General features: G+C 46.1%; 1 protein-coding gene across 12 annotated transcripts in view; it reads right to left on the bottom strand.

Moving 5' to 3' along the window:
* Positions 1-5040: 5040 nt before the first annotated feature.
* KIFAP3 (kinesin associated protein 3) overlaps positions 5041-13036 on the bottom strand; it is a 65191-nt gene continuing 57195 nt past the window's right edge. For all 12 annotated transcript variants that reach the window (XM_056498171.1, XM_056498173.1, XM_056498181.1 and 9 more), the window contains one exon: positions 5041-5441. In XM_056498171.1, coding sequence (XP_056354146.1) covers positions 5333-5441 — 109 coding nt within the window. In that variant the 3' untranslated portion in view covers positions 5041-5332. The remainder of the gene's footprint in view (positions 5442-13036) is intronic.

Raw genomic sequence — 13036 nt, 5'->3', positions numbered from 1 at the left:
TCGCCGTGCCCTGCTCAAGCCCCTCAAGCAGCCCGGGCGGAGCGAGGCAGGTGGTCTGACACTCCCGCGGGGGGATCCATTTAATGCCATTAAAACTAATTGCGCTCCGCGCTGCGGCCTGGAGGGCTCGGGGGAGGGATTCACGGGAGTGTTTTGGCCGGCGGAGCGGAGGGTGAGAGGAGCGGCTCCAGAGCGGTGGGAGGTCTCTGCTCACACGCCGCTCTCATCCCGCCCGCGTTATTCCAGCGCCAGCCCGGCAGGATGTGGTTTGCTCACGAACGGCAGCACAGCCCAGCCCTGGCCGCGTCTAGACGCAGCTTTAATGGCCGGGGCAGAGTGTGTAACACAGGTGGTCTGAGCCGTGCGAGCGCCTCGGCTTCCTGCAGTAACTCAGCTCCGCGAGTTTAACCTGCGCTGAGTTTTGTGCCGTCAAATCCAGCACGAACCGTGTGTGGTGTTGTAATGAAAATTAATCCACAAACATCAGAGGTTTATGTCCAAAAAGGAGACGGAGGAATGCTTTCGTTTTATTGGAATAAAGGGAGAAGCCATGGGGCATTCCCTGGGATCTCTCAAATTTTTGGAGGACACAGCCTCCTTTTTTCCTAATTTCCCGGCCGCTTTTCCCTCTCTCTTTCCCCATTCATTAATCAGTGGAATCCCTCCCATTGTTTCTTTTATCTCTCAGTGCTCACTCTATCTACCAGCAGATCTACAGCTTGTTTGTAAAGACAAATGTGACATTCCTCTCAGTGTGTCCTTTACCTTTGCCCAGTTCATTTCCAGTGCTTGGACAGCACGGATGATCCCAGACACACGGGTGTGCTGGACAGTGCTCATCAATGCCAGAGCTCCCTTCAGCACGGCTAAAGCTCTGCTCCCTGGAATGCAAAAGGGATTCCAGTCTCAGATCCACACCCACGCTCGGCTCACCTGAGCCTCCAACTGTTCAGGCGAGCGAGGAGAGAGGATTTCTCCTATGACTGTGGCACATCAGGGTTAACATCCCCGTGCTAGGAGGAGTCTGCTCCTGTGGCAGGATATGCTGGATGATCTGGGGCTTTTTAAAAAAAGAAATATGATGGGAGGAGCAGGGTGCAGAAAAGTAAAATGGGTCACAGTATGACATATGGAGGATGTCACACATTACAGGGTAATGTAATGCACACAGGAATAGAAATAAATAAAGTTCAGGCACATCACTTCTATCTGCCAAAGGCAGGAAAGATCCAGAGATTTTGGCCCAAATGGGACAGACACCCAAAAGGATCCTGGCCCCAAAGTGCAAACTAAGGGGAACTCTGAACATTAGTCACCAGTTTATTCAAGGGGCCAAGTGTGGGTTTGCATGTCCTGTGTGTTTGTGGCAGGGCAAAGGCAGAAGGTCAGAAGATATGAATAACTGGAGGTAAAGATAAAAACTTAATAAGCAACAACTGATTTCTACTCACAGCCCTTGGCTCCAGCTTCAGGTTGTCAGGAAGAAAAAGCAAACTCTGGCTGTTCTGCACCATTTCTGGTCTGTTTCCTTTGCTGGGCTCTCTCTGGAGCAGCATTCCTCCCCTTTACCTGCTTTTCCCGAGTGATTCCATCATTCCTCAAAGACTGAAGTGCCACTGAGGGGTGTGTCCTGCTCAGGCCCTGTCACCAGGGGCTGCACAAAAACCCCAGCTGGGCTTCTGCCCCCAAACTTTCCCCTCTGCCTTTCCTAAGCACAGCCTACGTGGGATCCTCCAGAGAACAACCCAGGACCTGATTAGAGGGGTGTGAACCCCTCTCCTTGTCTTCCAAGGGCAGAGGGAAAAGCTAGAACCAGCTAGTCCCACTCCTGCACGGCCATGTGAATTAACTACAGCACAGAAGCTTTTTGCTTCCAATGGTATTTCTCAATTTCTTAATAAACAGACATGGGTTTCGTTTTTTTCAGGGGGCAGGGACCCCAGCATACTTTTTCCAGCTCTGGAAAAGTCCATGTTTTTATTCAAGTGGGTGTCCAGATCAAGTGGCTGCAAACAGCACCTTGTGACTATGAAATCCATGCAGGGGAGTGCAGTCCTCCTCTGTCTGTGCAGCTCCAGCATCTCCCTTGGCACCTCAGAGCTCTTCCAGAAGAAAACCCCAAAACCTTAACCTGAAGGAAAAAATGAGCAGATCACAAGAGTTTCAGGGGTGACAGGAATTGCACCAGGAAGCAATTTGTGTATTTCATGGTTCCTGAGGATGGTCACAGGAGGAGTGGAGGTTTTGCCATTCTCAGTCTCTTGGACAGGAGTGGACAGCTGAGCTTACAGTGCTGCACTGCAGGAATTCCACTAATGAACGTGCCAGAGGGGCTCAGAATCTCTTGTATCTAAACAGAGCTTGTCCTGCTTATTCCAGAGGAAGATACATCTTGTTCCTGTTTCATTTAATCCACAGTGGATAAAATTAAACAGAATCACAGCAGTCTGATTTCAGAATGAAATGCACATGTTAAACTGTTAGCAGACAGCTCCACACCCCCTGGATATTTGAGAGACCTTGAATCAAGCCCTCCAGGAGCTCTCAGGGAAGAGGATATTTGTTTACTTTTGCTTTCCCCCACCCTGTTGCCCTGGAAAGCTCCTAAGTGCTGGTGTAGTACAAATAATAATTGAACACAAGATCTGAGGCAGCTGCATGGAGCAGATTGCTCCTAGAAATGAGCCTGTCCATCTGCACAAAGCCTCTCTAATAGCTACCAGACCTAGGAGCTTCTCAGCCATTGCTTATTTCATTGTGCTATTAACTTTACAGCCTAATTATATCTAAAACACTTGCCTAACCAAACTCATTAATTAATTAGCAGCAGGCTGGGAAAGAGGATACTCCTAGGATGGTTTGGGATTTGCTGCTGTAGGGAAGGAAAAGAGGAGCTCTACAAACCAGGAAAAAGAAGACGAAAGTTGCAGAAGTTTCTAGAAGCAAGCAAATCCCTCCTCACCCTGTTTACAGTACCCAGGGACTGAATCCATAAAAGACAGATAATTAAACAGGTCAGACTCTCCATCTGACACCTACAGGAAATGGGATATAGATTGAAAAATCTATGTGCTCCTATCTTTTTTCCCCTTTCTGGCTCAGGAACTGTAATTAAAAGGAAAATCAGCCTCTCTCCTGCCTTGAAAGTGCAGTGGCACAGCTGGTTTTCATCTTGGCAAGCAGGCTCTGTCCTCAGGCTACCAAGTGCTGAGTAATTTTTACCAAGCTCTGTTTGCAGATAAATGATGTTCTTCTCTTAGCTGCTGCCAGGCAAAGCTACAAATACTTGATCTTTTATTCTTTTCCCATAAACTCCCAACACTGAATACTAAAAATGCAGCCAGGGATTTTTCCACTGCCATTTATTCTCAGCATGGTCACAACTGTATTACAATTACAGACACCCACCCTTCACTGGAGCTCCACTGCAGCTCCTCGTTAACCTGAAGCTTCCAATTAAAGGCTCCTTCAGTTTCATTGATAGTTTGCATGCACTCCAAGGACTCACTTCATTTGGTTTTTCCCCCAAAACACATTCCATGAGAAGGGCAACTGCTTTAAATAACTTCACACTGATTTCTGGAAAAGCCTGACGAGCGAGTGCCAGTCTCAGAAGAAAAGCCTGAGTGTGCAGTTTGGGGAATTTCTCTCACAGCTATAACTGTAAAAATATCTGAAAGCTTTTGACTAAACATAGCACAACCTCTGGGCAAATCCAGTGTGGGCTGAGAACAAAGGAAAGAATCTAGAAAGGTACAACACTGAAAACCCGTTAGTGTAGTTCAACTTTTCTGCCATGATTTTTAGTGAGGTGTCACCTGTTCTAAGAAACTGTGTCAAAATTAGTTAAAATGGTAGAGAAAATAATTATTAAAATGCTACTTAGTCTTGGAAACACTGTTCTTCCACCTACCTCCAGTGAGTGAAGCCCTGAACAAGAAGCCAGCACAGGGAGAGGGCTGAAAACTGCTATGAAATACCATGGCTAATTTTAGACTCATTTCCAGTCATGCAGCTTGAAACACAGGGAGTAATGGTGCTCATAAAAGCACTTGCACACTTTGTAAAGATAACACAGGATTTCAAAACAATTTTTATTTCAAAGGTATTTCTGAAGTATAAGACTAAGAGTTTGTCAGATTCCCCAAACAATCCCATGCCTTTGAAGATCACCTTCCCAGTCTTACACAATTCCTGGTGCCTGGGTTTGTAGGATCAGCCCCTCATGCAAGTCAACTTTCTATTTAAGCCATAAAGGAGGGAGGAAGAAGGAGAAGAACAAATCTGCTAGTCAACAGGCATTAGCAAAGAAAAATGAGGTAGAGGTAACTTTTCTTTTAAAAAGTGAAAATTTGAACTGCTGCCTCGGTAGCTGTGGCAGAGGGAGCATTATCATTCCTTTCTTCTGTGTGTGACAGTGGGCATGCACAGCTGAAGAACAGCTTCAGCCTGAATTCTGTTTGCAGGTTGTTTCAAAACACGACATAAAACAATCACCACGCTGAGAGTCCAGCGTGAAGGGGACTCCTCATCTGCTCACTGATCCCTGCTTAGATCCAGCTTAAAGCCCAGAAACGAGCAGGACAGCATGGATTTGTGTTTCCAGACAGAGAAGGTGGTAAAGGCCTCTGGATTCTGAACCAAGGTACAATGTTTCTTGCTCTTGCTGGCCCTCAGGATGGATGTGGCTGTCTTCTCTCAGCCCACAGAACTCTGTTTAAACACTAGGCTAAAGGTAGTCTATTGTGTAGTTTCTAATTTTAAGTGTTTTCAAGCATTTAAAATGGACTGTAAATGTCTGAAGCTGCAGGGGAGTGAATCTGTGCCATCTTTCCATTATTAAAGTGTTCAGACCCAGGACTGGACTTTGGTCCAAACTATGTGTCAGGGCAGTGCCAGGAGATGCTGGGGCTTAGTGGTGTTCTGTGCCTGAAATGTGAGAGGGAACCAGTCCATGTTAAACACACTGCACATGGAGCACTCTTCTTAAGTGCCTTGTAAAACACACAAAACATTGGTTAAAAACACATTCACCACTGCTGACCACACAGGTTTTTGTATTTAATAGAAATTAAATTAGTAGCTTAATATACATAATGTGACACCTTCCAGTCCAGTAGTTTCCAATTCCTGCTTTCAAGTCACAGTTACTGTACAAAAATAATAACGACAAAGAGTAAACACGGTCACTAACACACCGGACCCCGAAAGGCTAAATTTCTGTGGAGCTACACATGCTAAAGGATACAGAGAGCTGGCCATGGTGGTGCAGTCATGCAGGAGCAGGGCAGGGTGCTGTGGCAGGGTGCTGTGGCAGGGCGCTGTGCAGGGCTCACCGTGCCCCGTAGCTGTAGTAGAAGGGCTCGTCCGGCCGGTAGCCGTACGCTGTCGCCGGGCGCCCGGGAACCCCCGTGCTCTGCCCAAACCCATCCACTGCAATGCTGCAAAAAAAACAGGAGAGAGGAACTCCAGGGGGTTGTATGGGATGGAAGGGACACCAGTGCTGGTGGCTTCAGCTTCTCCTGCTGATGCCTTTTTGGGCTTACCTAAAAACAGAGGCCAGACAAAGTCAAGGGGATAAAAAGCGGTTATATTTGTTGAATGGTTTTCATTTGGGCAGACAAATCCTCTCCAGAAGCTACACCCAAGTCACAAGTTTTCATACTTTTATAAGTTTGATCCATGTGCATACTGGGGGTTAATCTTCATTACAGCTTCAGGTAATGAAGTCATTTACCCCCCAGTCTGCTCCCCCAACTCACTTCTGTTTCCATCTCTCGGTGTCTTTGATTCCAGGCCTAGAGACGAATTGTTGTGTCTGACCAAAATGGAAGAACAGCAGCTCACACTGGATATGGAGATAGAGTTATACACTAAATAAGTGCAGGATTGCAAATAGATGAAAGATATATAAGCTAAAATCCTAAGGCATCACTGCCACAGAGATGGTTTTATAAGGAAACTTTGCCAGCTGTGTTCCCCTTCTGGACACCACTTCCCTGGTAGGAAAAGGGATGCTGCAGAGACATCAGTGCAAGTCCAATCAGGGAAAGGCTTTCAGGTGCAAGAGGAATCCCAGGAGAGCCAAAGTCTTCTCCTCCCTCCTTTCACAGATTTACCAGCCAAGCACTTTACTCCCATGACTCAGTGTCTCCCTCTGCACATTGAAGTTAGCCTGTCCTTCAGGCTTCTGGCAGAACCTGTTGTAACCCTGCCCTACACAGCACATCTGAATAGTGTCATTCCCTGCCTTCAGTCCATTTCTGAGGTGTATGGAGAACACCAGCTAAAAGTGAATATATGGTAAAAGATGGTGCTTCTAGTGGCATACAAGACCAGCAGCCAAATGGCAGAAGGAATTAATCACATACTGAAAAGCTATGTACTAATGAGACAGAGTAATTATTTTTTTCATGTGAAACAGCATCTTTTACACCTAAAAAGTCCCACAACAATGAGTTAGATACTGAAACACAAGAACTGCATAGGGAAAAGTGGCACATATTTCATGCTCAACAATAGCTCCTGCAGGAGGTAGAGGAAAAAGGAGCATTGCCCAAGACACTGGATTACTGCCTATTCATAGCTATGTCACTTCTTAGCTTCCACTTCAGTAGGGGGACAAATGGAAAAGGATCCTGATTTATTGTCTGACTAAAGATGCATTGAAAGGAGCCGAACTTCCCCTCTGAAGACTGTCAAAACACAAAGAACCAAAGTGCTTTTGGAGTGGGGAAAAGCTGAAGCTCATTACTGCCAATTATCCATATGGAACACGGGTTATGCAACAGTCAAGGCTGGGAAAGAACGACCCCTGCAGAAGATGGACAATGGGTGGGCCCCAGGCCCTGGCTCTGCAAGGAGCTGGCACTGCTCAATTGGTTGGGCTGAAAGGGCTCAGCTGCATGGGGGGACCATGTCCATCACTGTCCTCACAAAGGCACTGTTCCTTGGATTGTATCTCAGTGAGGTCCTAGAAAAGGATCCCTAGTGTCTGGTTTCTCAGAAAATGAGTTCACTCAGGGATATCCTGATAGTCAGGGAAAGGTGGTGGGTCTGAGATGGAAGGGACAATCAATAGTCAAGCTGCAGAGAAAAATAATCACTGTTTTCCTTGGATGCATCTTGGGAAATGTGTCCTGAAAGTGCTTTGTGTTTCCACATCTGCCCATGTGTATCTGAGTAGGAAACACCCATCTCCTAACTCCTGCACAGAGCCATCAGCCCAACCTTGCAGGGTGATCAGCCCCTTCAGCACAGCAGAGAGCAGCAGAGTGGCCCTGGTGTATCCTGCAGTGGTGCAAAGCTCTGTGAATGCATTCCTCTGGTCACCCATTCCTTCCTGTATCCCCTCCAAAGTCCTCTTACCCTTTTTCAAGCCCATTAGGAAATGAGCTGGTGACCTCTGAGGCACTTTCCCCATATGCCTCCTTTGTACCTGGCAAACAACAGCTTTTTCATTATCAGGCCTGAAGCTTTGAAAGACTCCTGAAAGAAGGGATTAAGAGAAATCCTGTTACTTTGTGTTTATCTCTCATCTCCAGAAAACTAAGCACTCACCTCAGCCAGTCCCTGCCTCTGCTCTGTCAGTGATTTGCAGTGTGCAAAGGGATTGACAGACACACAGACAGACAGACCTCACCCAGGCTGCCCTTGGCTGCAGTGTCTCCCTGTCAGGCCCAAGGCTCTTGAAAGCAAGCCCACAAGGACAAGCACAAAGCTGACCAGTTTGTTTGGCAGTTCAGAAAACAAACCAGTTTACAAACTTCTATCAACCAATGCCAATTCCTTAAGGGCTCCTTCAGTACTGTCAGTGCCACGAGTTAACAATGTACCAAAAGAAGGCACGGTGGGAATTGGAAACACAGGGTTCTGTTGTGCTTCTACAAATTCCCAGTGACACCAGACACACTGCAGAGAAGCAGGACCCTTTAAAGCTACCTTTAAATTCATTACTTTCCTCCAAAGATCCTTAAAATATCTACACTTGATTTATAATGAAGAGCTATTTTAACAGAAAATGCTTTTCTGGGATTATTTTTCCATGATGATTTCTGTGACTGCAATAATGTTAGTTGTGGCTAAGATGTTTTTATCACAAGTGTGGTAGAATCTTTGCAAAGAGCTCCTTCTGGAATGATACTCAGGTGAGTGAGGAGGCTGTGGGTGCCCTGGACTCCTTCAAACACCCCAAGCTAAACCAGCACGGGCTTTTGGGGATGAGGTGCAATAATGCCCTGAGCCACGTGGTGGCAATGGGCCTCTATCCCTGCAGGCTGAGCTCTTCCAGCCGCTTACAGCTCACTAATCCTTATTCAAAGAACTGCTAAATGTATTTAAACTGATAACAAGAGCAGAGAAAATATGGTTTCAATCACATTCTCAACAAATCAGTTTTTAATTTTTTTTTTTATAAATGTGTAAGTAATTAGGTAAAGATCCCTAGAGTTTAAACTTTGAGGAGTATCAGTTATTTCCAAATGGTTCAGACATATGTTAGTGTCCTGAAGAAAACTGGAAGAGATGGATCAGCTGATAACTGCTTTGGACAGTCAAGAAAAAACCACCAAAACAAAACAAAAAAATCACATTAAAACACCTTGATCAAATCACTACTCTCTCCTATCTAAATATTTCCCTGAAGTAAATGGAGTCTCGACCATGCTTGAAAAAACCTGGCTGAATTTTTGCACGCTGGTGCTCTTGAAGCACAGCAGCTTTGCCTGCTGGATTGTTTGCACTGGCAGCCTGCAGCAGGGAGCCTGTGGGAGCTGAAGGGAAGGGTGCTGAGCCCAGGAGGTGAGGCAGGGGTAGGACAATCACAGAGCCTGGCTCGCTCCCGAGGCTGCCAGGCCAAGGGCACAACACACCGAGGTGCAGACGGATTTAAAAACAAGCCCTGCTGAATCCTTGCCCCTTCTGCCAAGAACAGCAGAAGGGGAGAGCCAGCAGAGATGGCAGTTCTGGGGCTGTAAACACTTGTTGGATAACGACCGGCCTGAGATCATGATCTGTGCCATGTGTGCTCAGATTTATACCAGCAATCAACCTCAAGGCTTGCTCCTATGAAAAATGTGTTGTTGGCTTCATGCTACAGCATCTACCAGGAAACTCAGTGCTCAGCAGAGCAAGCACCAAGCCTAAATTAAGGACACATAATTATCCATTGGGGCAACAATACTCACACCTGAGTTAGTATTTTTCCTCCCAATGTAACTGGGCAGCCAGAAGGGCATGCAGCCCTGGAGCTGTGGGATGGATGTGGATCACAGAGCAGCACCCTCAGATACTGAGCCATGGCCCAGGCTGCTGCACAGCTCTGTGTCACAGTCATGCATGCACCCTGGCACAGCACAACTGTGCTCTTGTGCACAGCTCAGCCTGCCTGGGGCTGATGGAGTTAAACAGTGAACAGCCCAGCTAATTACTATGTACTGCTAACCTCAGTTGCTGGTTCATTTTGAGACCCTTTAAAATATGAACTGTGTATTTTACCCCTATGCACTCTCTTAATGATTTGTTTTTTTTAGACTGAAATCACTTCCAGCCATCAGTTATACTCGAGGTCTCTACACATGCACTTCTCCAAGCACAAATATTTCTTTTTCCTATTGGTCTGCCAGCCCCTGTCAGAGCAAATTTCACTTTAAACTAAATGCTGTGATACTTAAAACCTCTTGGATTACTCAGGCTGCTAGTGTGATCTATGACCTTCCCCAAATGACAGCTGAACTTTCCAATTTGCTTGTACTGCTAGGGAACTGAGGAACACATGCCGAAGAGGAAAATGTTCCTGATGTGCATGAGTGAGGAGAGATTTCTTAAGAGCCCTGCTTATTGATGCTTGCTCTGATTCAGAGCATCCAATCCATATACCCATGTAGGATCTTAGGTGCCCTGACAAAATCCAGGACGTGAAGACCAGTTGTGTCCTCTCACCCAATAGGAAAGGCAGCCAGCATCCTGCTGCATCCACAAAATCCTTCTGAACTAGACAGATACCAGATATCAGGAGAGGCTGGTGAGCCTGGGCTGGGCAATTAACACCTGGGTAATTAACCTGGGTGCAGAGTGACCCCAGAGCTCCCCTGATGCTGCACACCCCGACCCTGTCCACACCAGTGCTGCTGCTGCCAGGGGCTCTCAAACCACAGCCTAATTCCCAGGTACTAATTCCTCCAGCATAAAGCAGGGCCTCAGAAAGGCAAGTGCAAAGGGAGATTCTTAATCAAAAGTAAACACCTGAGATCCAACTGAAAGCCCCCCAGTAGGAGCCATGGATCTTGGAGTGATCCCAGCAGGAAACACTGTCTGAAACAGGTCTGAGGCAGTTTGGCACACATTGTACCAGAGTGTGCTGTAAGAGACTGTCACTGCCTGGGTAGGTGTCAGTGGCCCTGGAAGTCTCTGAGGGTGAAATATCAGTTTAGGAGCTCAGATTTTAGGGCCAAAGTTTCATTTGTTTCTGCCCAAAATTAAAGCACCCTGGAATCACTGTCCTCTGAAAATGAACTGCAACCCGAACACACACAGTGCTTCTACCAGAGCCAAGATTTCATCTCTAATCCTTTTCATTCTAAACTTTTTCTAAAACCCTGTCAATCCTCCCTCCTTACTCTGCATCAACAAGCCCTCATGTCTCAGAGGCTCTCAGCTACTAAGTGGGGATGCAAGATTTAAAAGCTTATTAAAAATAAAATCTATTTTATTTTTTAAAAATCTATAGATTTTTAATTATGTATATCCTCTGACCTTGGTAAGACCACCAAACACTATTTGCAACTCTTAACTCATCAGCAACCCTACCAAGTCCTGATGAAGCACTCACACCTAAAGTTCTTCACATGCTCCAGTGAGCTGCTAGGAGGGTTTACATGCAGGTGTGAACAGGCAGCCTCTGCTGACACACCTGGCACCTCTGATCACACCTGCAGCTTTCCAAAACTCCTCCTAAGGATCAGAGAAAGGGGTTGGAACCAGAGGGCTTCTGAGCATCTTTGAGAAGCCTGATATCAATACAGTTCATAGCAGTCCCACTGTTTCCTCTCTACCTTCTCCCTCTATACACTGGCTATTATTGCTTCTAAAAATCAGTCTTCACTCCCAAGCCATCCCTGCCTCAGCCCAGGCAGACATTCAGAATTTCAGCTGCACATGAAGTGAAAATCCTAAATTTTCTCTTCCATGAATCTACTCATGTGTGACAGCACAGTTCCCCATCCTGTATTCCCTTATAAACTCTCATGCCATGATCCCCTGTATCCCACAATGCTGGATCACATTCCTGTATAACAGACAAAACAGATCATGTTCAGATGAATACTGAAGGCTTTCCCCTCAGGAGGTGCCAGAGCCACAGGATTGGCACACTAATCTCAAGACAAGCACAGCATTATAACCTGTACAAATGAGATGCAGTTCACTCACTAGAACACTTGCCAACAAGACACACACAAGTTTGCCAACAGCAAAGACTGTATTTTTTTCCCTCATCTCAGAGTTCTTGTTGTTCCTGAAGTGTTGATGAGTGCTGCTCTGAGACAAGGACTGCAGTGCAGGGCAGTATAATCACACAGGGGATGCTCAGCCCTGCCAGCCCAATTAGCAGAGTGGCTGGTGAATGCTGCAGCTCCCTCCCTCCCTCCTCAGGTCTCCTCTGCACAGAGACCAGGCATGGAAAGGCAGGGGGAGCTGGGGGCATCCAGGCCCTGACCCATTGCACATTAAAGGCACAGTGTGCATCCAAGCACAGCAGGTGGGAAATGGTTTTGAATTCCACAGAACACACACAGACCTCCAGCTTCCAAAGCTGTCTGCAGGTATGACACATTTAAGCAACCAAGGAACCATCACACTGGAACCAGTGCTCAGATCCTCTGAAGCCAGGGATTCTGTGACCTGCTGATATTCCCTGGCAGCTGGAGCCCATTCTCCCAACACCAGCCATGGCAGGGAAAAGGGCATCAGAAAGAGGCACAGGACTATTGTTTTTGCCCTTGCCTATAGTCTAGGGATTTAGATGATGATCCCATTTCCTCCTACAAGCCAGTTACCTCTGGTTTGCATTCACTGACCATAAATTTCTATCCTTCAGAGCAAGAGCACAAACCATGGGTTTATGGAGAAACTCCATACAACTGAGAAGCCTTAGGAAAAAAACAATGTTTCTTTATACAATGTCTTGTAACTGTAGATTCTCCCACTACTGGTAATGACGTTAAACTATAAACCACAAGTCTCCTAAATTCTGCCTCTTATGACCCCAAGTTGTTCTCCCCTATCTGTGAAACTTTTTTTTTCATGCTTTCTATTCCTCAAGCTTAAGTGGGAGGAGTTTTGTGGCAGTATCTGTGACTGTGCCCACTGCATCAATCACCCAAGTCCATCTCTACATTAGCATTAAATGTTAATGTCCCTTAAACAGTAATATTGCATCTGCTCACAAGACAGAAAATATCCAAATGAACCTGTGTAATAATACTTGAGCTCCCCTGTGCATCATAATACAGCTTTTATGGATATGATCATGTCTCTCCTTCCATGTGATCCAGCTTTCTTCAGCGTACTTAATGACTTAAAGTTTCCAATTGCTTCTGGACTTGTTGCCCAGTTGTATCTCAGCACAATACTGCTGTTTCTCCCATTTAATTACAAACAAATGGAAAGCTGACAATGGTGGAGAAATGAGCACTGTGTCTTCTGTGTCAGGCTCCAGCTATGCACCAAGCAATAACCATGCCAAAATTCACTGGGGGAAGGCAGCATTTAAAAAAAAAAAATAAAATTCCCAACTGAACAGTAAGAAAGCACTGAACCAAAACCAAATGACCTTTCTTAGCCAAATTCAGTGTGAAGCCTTGCTTGAAAGCTGTGGCTCCTGCCATCCCTGCTCTGCAAACACAGCCTGGGATTTGGCCTCAGTTTCTTGCTCTGTCAGTTACCTGCTGTGTGATCCTGGACAAGTTGCTCCTTTTCTCCATGACCTCAGTTTCCCACTGGAGTATTGGAAGAGAAAACACCCCAGACATTAAAGACA

This window comes from Oenanthe melanoleuca, chromosome 8 (genome assembly GCF_029582105.1).
Source record: "Oenanthe melanoleuca isolate GR-GAL-2019-014 chromosome 8, OMel1.0, whole genome shotgun sequence".
In the NCBI taxonomy this organism is placed as follows: domain Eukaryota; kingdom Metazoa; phylum Chordata; class Aves; order Passeriformes; family Muscicapidae; genus Oenanthe; species Oenanthe melanoleuca.
The sequence above is the reverse complement of the archived record's forward strand: the minus strand, read 5'-3'. Positions and strand labels throughout refer to the sequence as shown.